The following is a 19385-nucleotide window of genomic DNA, read 5'->3' on the forward strand; positions in this document are numbered from 1 at the left end:
TGTGGTGTTGGAGAAGACTCTTGAGAGTTCCTTGTACTGCAAGGAGATCCAACCAGTCCATCCTAAAGGAGATCAGTCTGTGGTGTTCATTGGAAGGATTGATGCTGAGGCTTAAACTCAATCCATTGGCCACCTCACGTGAAGAGTTGACTCATTGGAAAAGACCCTGATGCTGGGAGGGATTGGGGGCAGGAGGAGAAGGGGACAACAGAGGATGAAACAGCTGGATGGCATCACCAACTCAATGGACGTGAGTTTGAGTGAACTTTGGGTGTTGGTGATGGACAGGGAGGCCTGGCGTGCTGCAATTCATGGGGTCGCAAAGAATCGGACACAACTGAGCGACTGAACTGAAGATATATGTGTAACTTTACACATGGTTAAGTATGTTGAAATATAGGAACAGTCCTCACCCTCGCATTAACAAGGTATCCTTTGAACTGGTGTGAAGCTTTATTCTGAAAAAGTTTGTGTTCAGCCATTAATTTGGAGAGTTCCTGTTACTTGTCATCCATAAAGTAATAATTCACCTCTATTACATTGGTCTTAATGAAGTCTTCATGTAAGTTGTGTTGGTACATATGTGTGTGTGTATGTGTGTGTGTGTGTGGTTGCACCTATGGGATCTGAGCTCCCCGACCAGTTGTGAGAGTGCAGAGTCCACACCGCTGGAACACCAAGAAATTCCCTGTGTTGGCGCATTTAAGGACAAAGTTGGGACTTTGAGCTTACAAAATAGGTTTACAATTGTTATTATTTTGTTATGTGGCAGTTTGCTAATAAATGTCTATATGTGTGTCAGAATTTAGTCTGGGATTCACTTTCTTTATAACTGGTAGTAAAGCTGTGTCAAGGAGACATATACACATCTCCTCCATCTCCAGACATTGCTGGCTACTTTTGGCAGAAAAGAACTTCGTAATTGCAATAGGCAACCCTGGCATGGGTCCATTCCTAAGACTTCTCTATCAGGATGGAGGAGGGGCAGGAATTCTCTGGTGGTCCTGCTGCTGCTGCTAAGTTGCTTCAGTCGTGTCCAATTCTGTGAGACCCCATAGACAGCAGCCCACCAGGCTCCCCTATCCCTGCAATTCTCCAGGCGAGAATACTGGAGTGGGTTGCCATTTCCTTCTCTGGTGGTCCAGTGGTTAAGAATTGATACCTTCACTGCTGTGATGCAAGTTCAATACCCAATTGGGGAGCTAAAATTGCACAAGCCTTTTGGTGTAACCAAAGAAAAGAGTGGGGGTAATAGAAGAGTGGCTGGAAGAAAGGATATGGACTTAAGGTATGGGCCTACATATAAAGGTACAACCAGATGAACCAGTGTAAATATCACCAGAGAGTGTTCAGAAACCAGGAGAAAACAATCCTATCAATTTTGAGTTTGTAACAGCCAGAGATGGAAAGGTTAAACATAGGAACATGAACAAAAAATGTGAGGAGAGCAAAATATGGTAAATTAAGGATGTTTAGAGAAAGACTGGGAGAGACTGGGAAAGTGGGACTCCTTATCTATTTTGTTTCTAATTTCTCCATCAGTTACTATATAAACCTGATTCAGATATAATAAAAGAATTACAAACCAACATCACTTACAAATACTTTACTGGAAAAATCCTAAGTAAAATATAGTGAACAATTCTAGTACTACATTAGAAAAGAATGTACTATGAACAAGTGGGTCATATTTGAAGGTATAGTTCAAATTAGGAAATATTAATATAATACCCTGTATTAATATGTCTTTTAGATGGACTGACAAAGGTCCATCTAGTCAAAGCTATGCTTTTTCTAATAGTCATGTATGGATGTGAGAGTTGGACTATAAGGAAAGCTAACTGCCAAAGAACTGATGCTTTTTAACTGTGGTGTTAGAGAAGAATCTTGAGGTCCCTTGGACTGCAAGGAGATCAAACCAGTCCGTCCTAAAGGAAATCAGTCCTGAATGTTCACTGAAACGACTGATGGTGAAACTCCAATACTTTGGCCACCTGATGAGAAGAACTGACTCACTGGAAAAGACTCTGATGCTGGGAAAGACACAAGGCGTGAGGAGAAGGGGACGACACAGGATGAGATGGTTGGATGGCATCACCGACTCAATGGACATGAGTTTGAGCAAGCTCTGGCAGTTGGTGATGGACGGGGAAGCCTGGCATGCTGCAGTCCATGGGGTTGCAAAGAGTTGGATGTGACTGAGTGACTGAATTGAACTGATATTAATATGTCTAGTTGATGAAAAAATGCTTTAACAAAATTCAACACTCAGTTGAATAAAAATACTAAAAAATACTAATAAAAGAACAATAATAATTAAAAACTTTTACATAGAAAAAAACCCCTAGGTACAGGAAAAAAAGACAAATTAGGAGAAAATATCACAAGAAATATGCTAGATATAGGGGCTTTCCAGGTGGTGCTAGTGTAATGGATTCGCCTGCCAATGAAGGAGACGTAACAACACACTGGTTTGATCCCTGAATTGGGAAGATCCTCTGGAGGAGGGCATGGCAATAGACTCCAGTATTCTTGCCTGGAGAATCCCATGGACAGAGGAGCCTGGTGGGCTATATTCCATGGGATCACAAAGAGTCAGACACGACTGACGCAACTTAGCACACACACACATGCCAGATGTAAAGCTAATATCCTTTTTTCAGTTCAGTTCAGTTCAGTCGCTCAGTCATGTCCTACTCTTTGCGACCCCATGAACCGCAGCACGCCAGGCCTCCCTGTCCATCACCAACTCCCGGAGTTCACCCAAACCCATGTCCATCGAGTCAGCGATGCCATCCAACCATCTCATCCTCTATCGTCCCTTTCTCCTCCTGCCCTCAATCTTTCCCAGCATCAGGGTCTTTTCAAATGAGTCAGCTCTTCACATCAGGTGGCCAAAGGATTGGAGTTTCAGCTTCAACATCAGTCCTTCCAATGAACACCCAGGACTGATCTCCTTTAGGATGTACTGGTTGGATCTCTTGCAGTCCAAGGGACTCTGAAGAGTCTTCTCCAATACCACAGTTCAAAAGCATCAAGTCTTCGGTGTTCAGCTTTCTTCACAGTCCAACTCTGACATCCATACATGACCACTGGAAAAATGGGACCTTTGTTGGCAAAGTAATGTCTCTGGTTTTTAATATGCTATCTAGGTTGGTCATAACTTTCCTTCCAAGGAGTAAGCATCTTTTAATTTCATGGCTGCAATCACCATCTGCAGTGATTTTGGAGCCCAAAAGAAGACCTCTCTAATTTGATGTAAAAATGATATCCAGAAGATACTGTTAGCTGAAAAAAAAAATTGAAAATTGCATATATGGTATGTTCACTTTGGAGTAAGAAAAGAGAAGAAAACATACATATGTCTGCTTATTTTTTGCAAAAAGAGACATAAGGAGGATACATCAGAAAACAAGAAAATTGTATATATATAAAAGGTTGTAGGAAAAAGTGTTTAAGAGAGAGGGAAGAGAGTGATATTTCTCTGAATATACCCTTTTGGACGGTTTACACTTTGGGAAACATATTATTCTACATATTTCAAAAGTAAAATGAAATCATCAGTAATGGAAGGAAAAATAAACCAAAACTGGAAATAGAAAAAAAATAAACTCAGGTGTATTTCAAATAACATAAACCCATGGAAATGTAATAGGGTAGTGCAAGAGAAGTAATTCAAGTTATTTTTGTACCTAGTATTTTGACTTTCAACCCTCAATCTACAGAAGAAAAACTACAACCAAGGCTGAACCCTTTTTAGTAGGTTTGCTTAGGTAAATACGTGAATTTAGCAATTTTGATGTGTAATGTAGGATTTTATGTGTAATGCAGGATTTTATGTGTAATGCAGGATTTTATGTGTAATGCAGGATTAGGAAAATGTGCTATGAGGAAACAAGGTTCTCACAGTTGAAGAAGGCAGACACAAATATGAAATGGGAATGGCAACAAAGAACACTGTAAAGCTACTATACATAGAATGGATAACAACAAGGTCTTACTATATAGCGCAGGAAACTATATTAAATATCCTGTGATAAACCATAATGGAAAAAAAATATAAAAAATGTATTATACATAAAACTGAATCTCTTTGCTATTTAGCAGAAATTAACACAACACTGTAAATCAGTTATACCTTAATAAAAAATTTTTAAGAGAACATTGTGGAATTATATTGGAATTTTAAGTATTAATATTTATGTTTTCTTAAATAAAAAAAAAAGAAATCTGTTGCCCTCTCCCCACCTTCTGTCTACTGAGATGACCTGAAAGCAGTAGTACTCTAGTATCAATAAGCACTCTTAGGGCCAAAGTCTTAGCTTCTAAATACCATTCTCCAAGGGGGGGGGGGGGGGGGGGCGGGGCAGGGAAGAAACCAAGATTTGAGAAATTTTTGATTCCAGATTATGAGTAATGAATGAAGCCTGGAAAATCCTGTGCCACAAGATAAGGAAGTACTCAATGTGTAGGTCAAAAGGAGCCACCCCAAAGCTGGGCAAACCTCAGGTAATTTGAGCATCAAAACAAATAAGGATGGGGATTTCCCTGGTGGTCCAGTGGTTAAGAATCCGCCTTTCAAGGCAGGGGATAATGGTTCAATCCCTGGTCAGGGAACTAAGATCCACATGCCAGAACTGAGTCCTAGCACCACAGTGAAGATCCAGTGTGACAAAATAAATAAATAAGGAAAGGAGAGAAGAGACATGTCTCCTATGCAGGAGAATTCACAGTAAATTACTTAAATACTCTAATGAATGGAGAGCACTCCAGAAATGTGTGCTGTGCACAATAACTTCCTTCCAAGGAGTATGGCAGGGCAAGCAGGGGAAAAAGAGTAACTTTACAGTGAAGAAACCTGACCAACACTACTCTGTTGATCAACATATACAATCACAAACTATGTTGGTAGTATGTACACCTGCTATCATGTTACGAAAATGACACTTTACCTCTGTGGTCTCCCTCTCAAAAACCCATAATTCCAGTCTAATCATGAGAAAAGAATCATATAAGTTCTAATAGAAGAGCATCCTACAAGGTTCCTGACTAGTTTTCCTTATAATTGCCAAAGTCATCAAAACCAAGTGGAGTTTGAGAAACCGTCACAGTCAGGAGAGACTAAGGAGAGATGACAACTCCATGTAATACTGCATCCTGGATGGAACCCTGGGACACAAAGGACATTAGTGCAAAACTAAGGAAAAACGATGGTCTGTCCTTGACCTCAGTGTATCAATATTGGTTCATTAATTGTAATGATGTACTATAATACTGTAATACTATATATATATATATATACACACACAAAACATATATCAGATCAGATCAGATCAGATCAGTCGCTCAATCATGTCCGACTCTTTGCGACCCCATGAATCACAGCACGCCAGGCCTCCCTGTCCATCACCAACTCCCGGAGTTCACTCAGACTCACGTCCATCGAGTCAGTGATGCCATCCAGCCATCTCATCCTCTGGCGTCCCCTTCTCCTCCTGCCCCCAATCCCTCCCAGCATCAGAGTCTTTTCCAATGAGTCAACTCTTCGCATGAGATGGCCAAAGTACTGGAGTATCAGCTTTAGCATGATTCCTTCCAAAGAAATCCCAGGGCTCATCTCCTTCAGAATGGACTGGTCGGATTTCCTTGCAGTCCAAGGGACTCTCAAGAGTCTTCTCCAACACCACAGTTCAAAAGCGTCAATTCTTCGGCGCTCAGCCTTCTTCACAGTCCAACTCTCACATCCATACATGACCACAGGAAAAACCATAGCCTTGACTAGACGAACCTTTTTTGGCAAAGTAATGTCTCTGCTTTTGAATATGCTATCTAGGTTGGTCATAACTTTCCTTCCAAGGAGTAAGCGTCTTTTAATTTCATGGCTGCAGTCACCATCTGCAGTGATTTTGGAGCCCAGAAAAATAAAGTCTGACACTGTTTCCACTGTTTCCCCATCTATTTCCCATGAAGTGATGGGACCACATGCCATGATCTTCGTTTTCTGAATGTTGAGCTTTAAGCCAACTTGTTCACTCTCCACTTTCACTTTCATCAAGAGGCTTTTAAAATACTATAATCCTGTAAGAGATTTGTAACAGGGGAAACTGTATGTGAGGTGAATGGGATACATGGAAACTCTGTACTATCTACTCAATTTTTCTCTGAGACTAAAACTGTCCTAAAAATGGACTATTATAAACTAATAAACAAATAAGAGCAGCAATGGACTCTTAACTTCTTGAACAAAAAGGAACATGTAAATCCATACTGATAGAAAGTAAGGGGGATTTTCCTTTTAGTAGCATCAAAACTTTCTTTTTAGTAGATCAAACCAGTCAATATTGAGGAAAATCAACCTTGACTACTTCTTGGAAGGACTGATGCTGAAGCTGAAACTCCAGTATTCATTGGAAAAGTCCCTGAAGTTGGCAAAGATCGCAGGCAGAAGGAGAAGAGGGCCTTCAGAGGATGAGATGGCTAGATGTCAATACCCTTGCAATGGACATGAACTTAGACAAACTTCAGGAAATGGTGAGGGACAGGGAGGCCTGGAATGCGGCAGTCCTTAGGATTACCAAGTGTTGGACATGACTGGGCGACTAAACAGCAACAAGCATCAAAACTAATAAATGTGGTGTTGAAGGAGATGGGTGAAATAAACACAACTAACATTGTAAAGAGCAGTTGCAGTAAGAATCATAAATGAAGGCAAAATCTTTAAGGTACAGTTTGATTAGGAGTGAGACATTTTCTTGGTCTCAAAGTATTTTTTCACAGATTGCTTAAGGGATGAAAGCAGAGGAAAACCAAGTGAAGAAACTACAACACCTTGATCCAGTGATAAAAATTAATACCACCTTATAATGGATAGACAGGCATTCTGTGCCTCCGGATGTACCACCCCGAAGAAGAACACAACTTCACCCGTGTGGTTGTTTCCACCAAGGATGCATCACTTCAGTTCAGTCAGTTCAGTCACTCAGTCGTGTTCGACTCTTTGCGACCCCATGAATCGCAGCACGCCAAGCCTCCCTGTCCATTACCATCTTCCGGAGTTCACTCAAACTCACGTCCATCGAGTCAGTGATGCCATCCAGCCATCTCATCCTCTGGCGTCCCCTTCTCCTCCTGCCCCCAATCCCTCCCAGCATCAGAGTCTTTTCCAATGAGTCAGCTCTTCACAGGAGGTGGCCAAAATACTGGAGTTTCAGCTTTAGCATCATTCCTTCCAAAGAAATCCCAGGGCTCATCTCCTTTAGAATGGACTGGTTGGATCTCCTTGCAGTCCAAGGGACTCTCAAGAGTCTTCTCCAACACCACAGTTCCAAAAGCATCAATTCTTCGGCACTCAGCTTTCGTCACAGTCCAACTCTCACATCCATACGTGACCACTGGAAAAACCATAGCCTTGACTAGACGGACCTTTGTTGGCAAAGTAATGTCTCTGCTTTTCAATATGCTATCTAGGTTGGTCATAACTCTTCTTCCAAGGAGTAAGCGTCTTTTAATTTCATGGCTGCAGTCACCATCTGCAGTGATTTTGGAGCCCAGAAAAATAAAGTCTGACACTGTTTCCACTGTTTCCCCATCTATTTCCCATGAAGTGGTGGGACCGGATGCCATGATCTTCGTTTTCTGAATGTTGAGCTTTAAGCCAACTTATTCACTCTCCTCTTTCACTTTCATCAAGAGGCTTTTTAGTTTAATTTGAATCTAATCACGAGGAAACATCATAAAGGTCGATGAGAGAATTTCTATTTGAAGATGAGTCTGTCGCTGTAAGGGGATGGATTGCTCTTGGTGAGCCCTCTCGGTCATAAGGCTGTTAAATAATCCAATGCAAACATTAGAGGCTGTGATTTTAACTATAATATTTATAAATTAAAACGCTATGGCAACGGGTTTACTTACATACGTATTTAAATACGTGTGACTACTACTACTACTAAGTCGCTTCAGTCGTGTCCGACTCTGCAACCCCACAGACGGCAGCCCACCAGGCTCCCCCGTCCCTGGGATTCTCCAAGCAAGAACACTGGAGTGGGTTGCCATTTCCTTCTCCAATGCATGAAAATGAAAAGTGAAAGTGAAGTCGCTCAGTCGTGTCCGACTCTTCGCGACCCCAGGGACTGCAGCCTACCAGGCTCCTCTGTCCATGCGATTTTCCAGGCAAGAGTACTGGAGTGGGTTGCTATTGCCTTCTCCGCAAAATACGTGTGAAGAGAGAAGCAATTTCTCTGCAGGTGAAGGAGTGGGTCTAGAGAGAGTGGGGAGACGGTGGGAAGAGAAAAGGGGCCCTGAGCAGAGGACTGCCAATTGTTCGGTTTGTGGTTATTTCTAATTTAACAAACACTTACATAGCACTTACTTTTACCAAGCCCTGTTCTAAGCGCTTTCCACAAGTTGACTTTTAACGAGAAGGCTCAGAAAATGGTCTTTAGTTCCCAAAACAAAATACAGCTATGACATTTTAAGTTATTTTATCACAAGTACTTTTATCTGTATATCAAGGCTCAGCTGCAGTGATTCTCTTCTTGGACAGAAAAACATGAACCTAGAAACGATAGAAAGCCTAGTTGGCGAGGTGAAATGTTAAGACCCTTTTGAAAAGTTTTTGAGTATCCCTAAAAGCCTTATTTTGCGGAGAAGGAAATGGCAACCCACTCCAGTGTTTTTGCCTGGAGAATCCCATGGACAGAGAAGCCTGGTAGGCTGCAGTCCATGGGGTCGCACAGAGTCGGTCGGACACGACTGAAGCGACTTGGCAAAAGCCTTAAAGCATGTACTCAGAACAGTTTATGTATCTGCATATACTCAGAACAGCTTATGTATGTGTTTTGGATGTCAGGCACTCACAGTGTCTTTTCATTTAGTGGTGAACACCAGACCAGGTCGATGCCTATTTTAGCCGAAGTTGGTATTTCTAAACAACGTCCCGCCTCCAATCTAAGAACTACTTCCGGCCTTCGCCTTTTGTCCTCAGCGCGTATGTGAAGCAATGCATTCTGGGAGACGTTGAGATTTCCAGGCTGGGTGTGAATTCCGGACTTCGTTTCCCACAATGCCTTGGCGCGAATTCGTAATTCCTGCCGGGGTAACTGTGAGGTGGTCGCCATCTTGCGTACGGAGTCGCGGCTTGTTTCTCGGCTCCTGAGGTCCCGGCTTTCAGTCCCACCCGGTATCTGTTTGGGGAAGGTCTCTGCGGTTCTTTCACCTACTGTTTTGAGGTCAATGCAGAACTGTGGTATAAGGTGAGTAAACAGACCATTTTAAGCGAGGTGGGGTTGTGGTGGGGAGGTTTTTCAGTTTCTTTCTTCTTCCTTAAGTGGCTTGGCTTCTCGCCGGCGCTTGACTGAACCCTTTAGGTTAGCTGTATACAGAAGCCGGGAGTGAACCTTTGGGTCTCGGAGCTCTTTGGAATTCCTAGATAGAACCTGAACGTGTCTCCTTTGGGACAGAAAAATTGGGTGAAGCGCTTTTGCCCGGGCTGCCTTGTTTGGAGGTCAGGAGGCCTTAGGGTTCAAGTTGTGTATAGGCCTCTCTCCTTTCTCTTCCCTGGGTCTTTTCTGCTGTTTATAATGAGGAAATGAGAAGCTGAGAAGCGGCCTAGGAGGGGCCTGTTTCTAGGAGGTTGGCGTTCTCTTCAGGTGTATTTTCTTTCAGTCCCCTTGGGGCCGTCTTGTCCCACTCGTGTTTTTGCCCTTTCCTTTTGCTCTCGTGTTAGAGAAAGGAAGACCAGAGAGCGGGCGGAATGAAGTATTGACCAAAACAGGCTTTTGAATTGTACTGTTGAGGGTCCCCCAAAATTTTCAGGGGAAGCAGAGTTTATTTATCTACGAGATGGACGAACCATCTGGAAAAGATGAGGGCTTTGATTTGGGGAGTTGCCAGATTTCTAAACATCACATATTTCTGTCATTCTCAGGACAACTTAAGTTACTGTTTTTTTCTTTAAAATCAATGTAATACACACACTTGGGGACCCTATTCTCCTCGCAAGAATAGGGCCTATAAAGACTGACATTTCAGTTAATCTGACGTTTGATTGCTAACACTTGTGGTTGTGTGAGGTTTGCTAAGGACCTAGTGGTTTTAAACAGGAAGACATTTATGATACAGTTTATTACAACCAGTTTGGATCTTTGTCATTTTGGTTGGCACACTTACTGTCCTTTTTAGTACACGATTGTATATCTGTGTCATTGAAATGTGTATTACTGATTGAGCTTTCCAAGCTTGCTTTAGTTTTTGCTTAGGTTCTCGAATTCAGAAATACATGAGTTAGATTAAATAGGAGATATAACTTTCTTTAAAAAAGGATGTTTATTTACCTTCAGTGAAACTCCTGCTTTAAATCACAATGTCATAACAGTAGTACAGGATTATAAAATTACAACTTTAAAATTTTCGTGTTTTGTGAAAATGGTTTTTAAATGCTTATATCAATTGTTTTCTTCTGTTGTTTCTGAGGAAATTTTTGTTTAGGTTTTTAAAGTATTAGTTGTGTGATTTTCTCCTCAGATGCCTTATGGTGAAGTTGAAACTAAATCCATGGGACATGAAGAAGAACTACTAAGTGAACCATGCTCCAAGAAATTGAAGTCTACTGAAGAGGCATATGTTTTCCCCTATCATGGTAGTGGTAATTTTTACAGAAAGCAAGAGAAAACTGGAAGTGATTGGACCCCTGTAACCATCACTAATGTTAGAGGACATAGTTATCTTCAGGAGGACAAAACCCAAACTACAGATTTGCTGAAACCTGAGCATGATGGGATGCCTAGTGACAGACCGGATGTTATTGAGTCTGTTGATTCACAAGTTGTACAGGATATACATCCTCCATTGGTATCCACAGATGATGAGATATATAGCACAAGTAAAGCATTTATAGGACCCATTTACAAACCCCCTGAGGAAAAAAAATGTAATGACGGGAGGAATCAAGCAGACACTATCAATGGTAGAGACGGCAAAAGAAAACAAAACAAACAGAAATTTAACTCCAAAAAATCAGAGATTGACAATGAATTGTTCCAGTTTTACAAAGAAATTGAAGAGCTTGAAAATGAAAAAGATGATTCAGAAAGTAGTTGTAAGGAACCCGAACCCTCTGAGAAACAACTCATTGCATATTATCAGAACCCTAATAATGATCTGTTAAAATCTGAAGAAGAAAAGAAAAAATATCTTAGTAATGGCCTTCAACCACATTGTGGTTATCAACAGTGGGTGGGGAATGAGCCAGGTAAATATCCTTGTAATGGACAAATGATACCTACATTTTGTGATGATTCATTTACTTCCTTCAGGCCTGAGTGGCAAGCAATGGATTCTTTTGTAGTACCACAAGACCCTCATCTTCCCAGTTTTAACTATCACTTAAATATTGAAAGATTCAGTGTTCCACCAAATCCACCATCAAATATTTTCCATTCCCAGGATGACTTTGAGATGCAGAATGGATATTTTATAAATAGTTGTCATGCTAACTGGGATTGTTTGACTTTTGATGAGAACAATGAATATACTGACTGCAGTAGTGATCATCCCTCTAGAAATGACTACAGTGTGCAAGATGGGTATGCGAGTAATGGTTTCTGTGAAACCAGTGAAAGATACTGGAAAGATCCTTCTGTGGAGGAGTGTAATGGAACAGACAGGTTTATAAACCAGCAGTTTGAAGAGGAAAAGTTACATAAATTGCAGAAGTTACTTATTCTTTTAAGAGGTTTGCCTGGTTCTGGGAAAACGACATTGTCTCGGTAAGTAAAGGATACCAAGTGAATACTTGGTAATTTATTGCTTTAAGATCATGATAGTTGTAATCAATGGCAAATGCTTTTATGTGTCTTGTAAAAAATCTTTAATTTGTTATACTTGAGAATGGCATATGATGGTAAATATTTTAAAAGATGTTTTCTGATAGAGGAAAGGAGAATTGACATATATATTCTTATTAAGATCCTGTTAAGGACTTTAAAAATAGATTCACCATGTGAAATAATGGCTGTGATGAAGCAAATGCTATTTGAGAACTGTGCTGCCCTTCAAGTCAGCTATTCAAGAAGAGTTGGATTCATAGGTAGAGAACTTGAGCTTTGACTCAGTTATTTCAGTTTGTGACCTTGGACAGGTTTCGCCGTTAATGAATAATACTTATTTTTCTGGAATTATGAGAAGCAATGAGATAACCCAAGGAGAGGAATTTTGAACTTGTTTTAAGAACTGTGTCGTGTTTGTACCATTGTTGATGGAGGGAACCTGTTTGCAGTTTCTTTAAGAGTTTGAAGTGAGCAATATCTGAAATTAGTGAAGTTAGAACTGATGATGTTTTATTGTGTGGTGAAATGTTTCAAATTCCTGTCTTTGTTTACATTTTTAAAATATTGATGCAGTCAAACACATTTGTGCAGCTATGAAAAGCAATACAGATTCTTTGTAGTTTATATAGGATGATTTCGAGGTTTATGCTAGATAAGAGGGAAAAGAGTTTATTTGATGTCTTTGGGTGATGATAAAAAAGTCAAGGAACTATTTTGTAAATGGTTTATATTTATTTGCAAGACAGTCTAAAAAACTTACACAGTATTTCTTCAGAAGCAAGAAATTAGAGAAAGATTTAAGTTATATAGACATTTCAAGCTAGATTGTAAACTGTTATTTTGTGAATGAATTTTAAGTCTGCATTTTGATTCCTTTTTAGTGAAAATTTTGTAGAGAAAATGATATTTCAACCCTTCTTTAGAAAGGATAGAAATTAGGAATGAAGTCTTAAAAACATGAGCGTTCTTCTAGATTTGGAATATCAGAAAAGAGATGGTTGGAAATTGGATGAATGCATCTTCTGGTGAGGACCTCTGGTATAGAATGCAAAAAGAAGGATTAGGTTTGGAACAACATATTGGAGTGTGTTGAAACTGAAAATGAATCAAGTGTAGTGGCAATTCAGTAGAAGTTCAAGGAGACGTAATTGTAGTGGGAGATGAGAGGTGATTATATTTAATATGTTGTTGTTCAGTCACTAAGTCATGTCTGACTCTTTGCGACCCCATGTATATTTCTTTATTTGAGAAATTAGGTGTAATAAGAATGGAAGTTACAGTCACAACTACCATTTATTTATGTTACTGTTTTTAGGTTATAGAGTACTTCCGTATATAACCATCTTGGGAGATGAATTAGCCTTTTCACTTTTTAGAAGCAGCAGAGGCTAATAAAAAATGAGTTCAGGTTCAAGGACTTGGGAGAAGTTGTAAAAACTGATAAGAGATCAAAGTGGGGATGTAAATGAGGGTGTGTATCTTACCTAATCCTTCACTTTAATATCTATCACATGGGTTGCTCTATACCTGACTCCTGGCTTTGAATAGCTTGGTTAAAGCAGCAGAAGTATCTCTTTAGGTCAGCACTTTTTTGAATGAAGTAGGAATGGTTATTTGGGATTGGATATGAAGCCACATATTCTCTAATGAGGAATGGTTTCATGTAGGATTTAGCTTTTCAAATGAGCTTTGAAAAAAGGAGTAAAGATTTGGAGGATCAGAGTTGAATTAATTTGGGGCACTAAATTAAAATATAACATTGTTTAGTATTGATATGTGGTAATGAGTTATAGTGAGTTAGATAAATTTCAAATTCTTTGGGGATAGTATTCAAGTCCCTTTCTTCCTTTAGTCCTTACCTACCTCTTTATCTTCATATCCTTGTGCACTTGAACTAGTACCCTGCCCTCCACTGCAGGAGACATAATATGTGTCCTTTCATTTTTCTCAGGATTTTACTTATTTAGAGGTTTTCTTACTTGCCTCCACTTTTGATGTTTTGGTTTCTCATCTCAACCCTCAAGACAGCATTATCTTTATTTACTGATAACTGACCTAAAAGCCAACTTGGTTACAAGTGGCAGACGCTTAGTGTTTACCACAACTTAATGAACAGATTTCGATGAAACCAGTCTTACATTAAGTTTGAATACAAGTACAGAGTTTAAATATTTACAAGTAAACCTGTGCAAACCAGTTCACACAACTTCTGTAAGTATGACAAGGTGCCAGCTCTTTATCCTCTTAGGTAAACTGACGGCCTTTTGATGAAAGGTTCATTTGAGGCAGAATTCAACAATATTCTAGAGATAGAATTTTGTTGCTGTTGCAGTTGGCAATCAGCCAAACTGAATCCTTTGATTCCATAATTGGTCTCAAGACCATTTAGGGATCAAGTTTGGGGTATCATTCTTAGGGGTGTGGGCTAAAGATTTTGCTAGATTCTTATACTGTGTTCTTGCAAGGAGGAGGCATAAATTGAAATTACTTCAGCAAATCCACATTCCTTTATGCTACAGATTTCACCAGAGTATTATCAGAAGCAGTAATTTCATCATATTAGCAAAATGTCTGGAGTTGATCAGGAGTAAAAGATAGTTGAAGTACTTGTCAGAAAGAGAAAGTCCTACTCTGCTGGCTTTGGTGATGAAGGGACCATGAGTCAAGATGGATATGTAGGTTGCTTTTAAAGGAATGCTAGTCTGACCACAACTGATATTAACCTAATGAAACTGATTTCAGACTTCTGACTTTCAGAACAGTCGGATAATAAACCTGTGTTGTTTTTAGCCACCAAGTTTGTGATAATTTGTTATAGCAGCTATAGAACACAACAGTTTGAAGAGAGGAAGAGATTTCATTTTTCCTTCCTTCTGTTGGAAAAGCTCTTAGTTTAAACTCCAGAGGAAGGATTGACTTTTTCTTATGTAGAGTAATTTTCTTCTTTCAAGGAGTATTTGGAGAATGAAGTGTCCCAGTAGTCTTGGGCCAGAGGATATGCAAGGCCACTCAGTACATAAGGAGGTAAAGAATTCATGCAGTATCAGTTTTACTCAGAGGTTTTTTTTTTTTAATCACTTCTGTTTTTAAATATATATGATGTGTTATAGAAAACATATAGTTTTTAGAAATTAAAAAAAATAAAGCAGGAAAATTACAGTGATTCTATATATAGTAGACCATTTTGGGGAGTAGGACTCTCAAAATGACGCTTAAAGAATACAGCTCATTTGTTACTCAAGTGAAAGAGTGTAAGTACAGAGTAAATTTTTTATCTATGGTTGTGTTACAAAGTTCCCTGAAGCTGACTTGTTAAAGCAATAAACATTTATTGTCTCGCAGTTTCTGAAAGACAGGAATCTGGATGCCTCTTGTTCAAGGTCTCCAATGATGCTGTGATCACCATGTTGCTTTGGGCTGTGTTTTGGTCTGAAGGCTTGTCTTGGGGGAAGACCGGCATGGAATCTCGCTCAGAATTGTTGACAAGACTCATTTCCTTGTGAGCTGTTGGATTGAAGGCCTCAGTTTCTTGCTATCTGTAGGCTGTAAGGTCCCCTCAGTTGAGGGGATTATCCAAGGGTGTGGACGCCAGGAGGCAGGGATGTTATGAGCTATTGGTTTTGGCTCTTCCACCATTGTTTATGTGATTTTGGTGGCCTGATTTCAGAAATTATTTTCATTTCTGAATTTGTTTAATACCACATTGTCAAGGTTGTTGTGAGGATTAAATGGAATCATAAAGGTATATATATAAAATGCTTGGCACATACTAGGTCCTCAGAAAGATAGCTATTTTGAAAAAATACGAATCAAGTGGCCAGTGGGACCACATCTGAAGTTTTTATTGTATACTTGATTTCTCAAAAGTCTCAATTTTGGCATTCTGAGAATCCATTTTAGTACCTGTCGTAACTTGGGAGGGTTCTAATAGAATCTAAGAATTTTGAAAATACTGATAGTCTTAAATAATTTACTTTTGGTTCAGATGGTTGATATGACATTAGATATATCTAGATTGATAAAGGTATTTTTGAGATAATTCAGGGAATTTTGAAACGATGCATGAGCAGTCTAGGAGGAAAAAGTCTCCCCAAGCTAAAATTATTTGCTGTTGTTATGATTTATACACCTAAGATATTCTTCATTGAGATTTGCTCATGTTTGATGTTGACATGGGTTAATGATATAAATTGATTTACTATCCCTTCCCTCCCCACTTTTTTTTTTTTGGGAGGAGGTTAAGCATTTCTTGGGTACAGAAGATCCTATACTCTTGTAGTACGGTATTATTAAACCTAGAGGATCACCTGCTAGTAAAGTAGTAGAACAGATGGGGGAAAAAAAAAGAAACATATATGTTATCTAGGAAAGATAGTATCAGGTTTCTGGTACTTTGAAACATAACTAGGTATCATCTAGTTGGTTATGATCAAAATATTTTTAGACAATTGAGCTTTGGTTTGGAATGCTAATATTGTGGCATTTTTTATCACTTATAAACAAATAGGATGCCAAATGTGTTAGATGGTATATTTTGGGAAAATCATGGCCAGTTAAAAGAGAAATCTAGCTTTATCCTCAAACAATTTAAACCATTTACTTTTTTTTAAGATTTATTTTTTAATTGAAGGATAATTGCTTTACAGAGTTGTGTTGGTTTCTGCCAACTTCAACATGATAAACCATTTACTTTGGTTTGTTTAAAGTAATTTGAATCAGAATTCTATAAGTGGAAGTATACAGTACATTTTTTACATTTATATATGATTTTATTTTTGTATAAAATATATGCAGTTTTATCTGAGGAAAGGAGAGATGTTTGTTTTAATAGTTGAAATTCTTTGTTACTTTTATTAGGAAGTATTCTTGAATCATCCCAGGACAATATCATCCCTCCCACCACCTTCTACTCCCTTCCCCTTCTCAAAAAGAGATTATAGAATTACATATGCTCAGTTGCTTCAGTCCGCTCCATGAACTGTGACCTGCCAGAGGGACAGAATCCCTCTGTCCATGGGATTCTCCAGGCATGAATACTGGAGTGGGTTGCCTTGCCCTCCTCCAGAGGATCTTCCTGACCCAGGGATGGAACCCACATCTCTTAAGTCTCCTGCATTGGCAGGTGACCTTTACCACTAGCGCCACCTCGGAAGCCCAATACAATGATAATCCAACTGCCTAATGGTTGAAGGAGGGGAGATAAAGTGAAAGTCGCCTCAGTTGTGTCTGACTCTTTGTGACTCCATGGTCTGTACAGTCCATGGAATCCAGGCCAGAATACTGGAGTGGGTAGCCTATCCCTTCTCCAGGTGATCTTCATGACCCAGGAATCAACCAGGGTCTCCTGCATTGCAGGCGGATTTTTTGTTATTGTTGGATCCAAATTGTTCCTACTGTCTTTTCCCTTTTCTCAGCACATCTCTAATCTCTTTCATGAGTCGCTGGTTATGGGAATTCTCTTACACTGAACACTTGTCAATCTCTCTGTGCTTAGGAGTTAAAGGTGGTAAATCGTGAGAACAGACCTTGATTACCACTGACTTGTTCTGAGAGTGTGTTCTTTGTTCAGTATTTAGTAGTTAATTTCATTTAGTAATTTAATCTCTTAAAAGTTAAAAACATGATTATACTCTGGAGGATCATTGACTGTTTCACAGCCTTAAACCACAAGTCTCACTTTCAGGTCATGCATGTTTGTGCTTTATAGAAATAGTATATCAAAGCTGTCAAAACTTATCTTTATCCAAATGTAGTTTTCCCCAGATGAATTGCTTCCTTAAGCTTGCTTGTCTTAGGTTACCTATTGTGTTAAATTTAGGCAATTTTAGACACCAAATACAAATTCACTAAAGTTAAAACATGGAAAGTTGACATCATTTTGAATTGAAGAATGTTTTTAAAAGTTGCAATATAAAAAGAAAAAAGTTGCAATATAGAAGCCACTTTAAATAGTTTTTATTACTGGCTATTATTATGTAGATTTAAGTGTGAAGTGATATTTGGAATCTGAAAGCTTTTAAAGTTTCAACTCTTGTGCTGTTCTGCCTCCAATATATTAACAAATATGTACCAGCTATTCATTTAATAATCTTTCCTATGTGGCTTATTTCTGATGGTTATAGATTTTATAAATGGCACCTTTATGATTTCTTTTATTAACAGAATTCTGCTTGGTCAGAGTCGTGATGGCATTGTGTTCAGCACTGATGACTATTTTCACCATCAAGATGGGTACAGGTATAATGTTAATCAACTTGGTGATGCCCATGACTGGAACCAGAACAGAGGTTTGTTTTGGGCCAAGTCTCCTGGGATAGAATATTTGACTAGGAGTCACAATACCTGAATTTTTATTCTTGACTTTTTTTCTTTTTACCAACTGGATGACTTTGACAAGCCATCGAAAGAGCTTTGAGACCCAGTTTTTCATCTCTTAGAAGCAGTGATAATCATACTTACTCTACCTGATTGAGGTGAAAATCAGAGAATGTAGTTAGAATATTTTTTAAACTGTAGATAGTGTACATAAGCCAGTACAATAAAAGTATAGGATGTTTTGATATAGTGCTTTATACCTCATGAACAAATTCAGAAAACCTCTGATACTACCTCATGAACAAATTCAGAAAACTTTGATATTTTTGTAATGTGTTACCAAAAGTTATTTCCTCGAATAATGCTAATATTTTCTAAGGCTTAATGTCCATGAATATTAAACATTTTTTTCACTGATACAAAAAAGTTACTTAATACACTTTTTAGAGGCACATGGGTCAAATTTGCTTTAATTTCGGAATAGTAATTATTAACCTTGGCTGAACATTTGAATCACTTGGGGATTTTTTTTTTTTTTAAACTCATGCCCAAGTATTAGCCTCAGAGATTCTGGTTTAGTTAGTCTGATGTCCTTGTGTGCTCATTCACTTCAGTCATGTCCAATTCTTTACGACCCTGTGGACTTCCAGGCTCCTCTGCCCATGGAAGGATTCTCCAGGCAAGAATGCTGGAGTGGGTTGAGATGTCCTTCTTCAGAGATCTTCCTGACTCAGGGATCGAGCCTGCGTCTTCCCAGGCTCCTGCATTGCAGGTGGATTCTTCAACCACTGAGCCATTGGGGAAGCCCCTAGTTGGTCTGGAGTGGATCTAAATATTAGTGTTTTGTTTGTTGTTTTTTTTTTAAGTTTCCTGGATATTCTAATGTTACAATCAGAATGGAAAACTATTAATCTAGAACTGTGTAGGTACATGCTTACACTATAATCTGATTTCTTTTTTAAAAGATTAAGAATGCATTGATGATGAAACATTATTTAAACCTGGAGTAGAGCGATTACAGTGAACAGCCTATTTGCTTCCTTGTGGTAGTCATTTAACTTGTAGGATTTATTTGGTTCAACCTTTTTTTCTTTGTAAGTAAACGGTTGTCCCATTTTTAGTGATGCTAAGATCAGTAGCTTCAGAAGAACAGTCTGCTCCCTGGTTTATTCAAGAATGTTTCCTTAATCAGTTATTTCATTAAAGTTGCAAAATGATTTTTCTAGGTCTGTCATTCCTTCTGTG

The 19385-nt window shown here is 39.0% G+C and overlaps 1 protein-coding gene across 14 annotated transcripts in view; it reads left to right on the forward strand.

Annotated features, from left to right (window-relative positions):
- The first annotated feature begins 9090 nt into the window (after positions 1–9090).
- LOC109566793 (NEDD4-binding protein 2-like 2) overlaps positions 9091–19385 on the forward strand; it is a 61668-nt gene continuing 51373 nt past the window's right edge. For 4 of the 14 annotated variants that reach the window (XM_019971424.2, XM_019971423.2, XM_070800586.1 and 1 more), the window contains exons 1-3: positions 9091–9251; positions 10522–11765; positions 17988–18112. In XM_019971424.2, the coding sequence (XP_019826983.2) occupies positions 10522–11765; positions 17988–18112 (1369 nt within the window). In that variant the 5' untranslated portion in view covers positions 9091–9251. Of the gene's footprint in view, positions 9252–10521; positions 11766–17986; positions 18113–19385 lie in introns of those variants that run through there. The other 10 variants (XR_011569849.1, XM_070800588.1, XR_011569850.1 and 7 more) reach the window with 7 other exon arrangements.

Source organism: Bos indicus, chromosome 12, assembly GCF_029378745.1.
Source record: "Bos indicus isolate NIAB-ARS_2022 breed Sahiwal x Tharparkar chromosome 12, NIAB-ARS_B.indTharparkar_mat_pri_1.0, whole genome shotgun sequence".
NCBI classification, from domain to species: Eukaryota; Metazoa; Chordata; class Mammalia; order Artiodactyla; family Bovidae; genus Bos; species Bos indicus.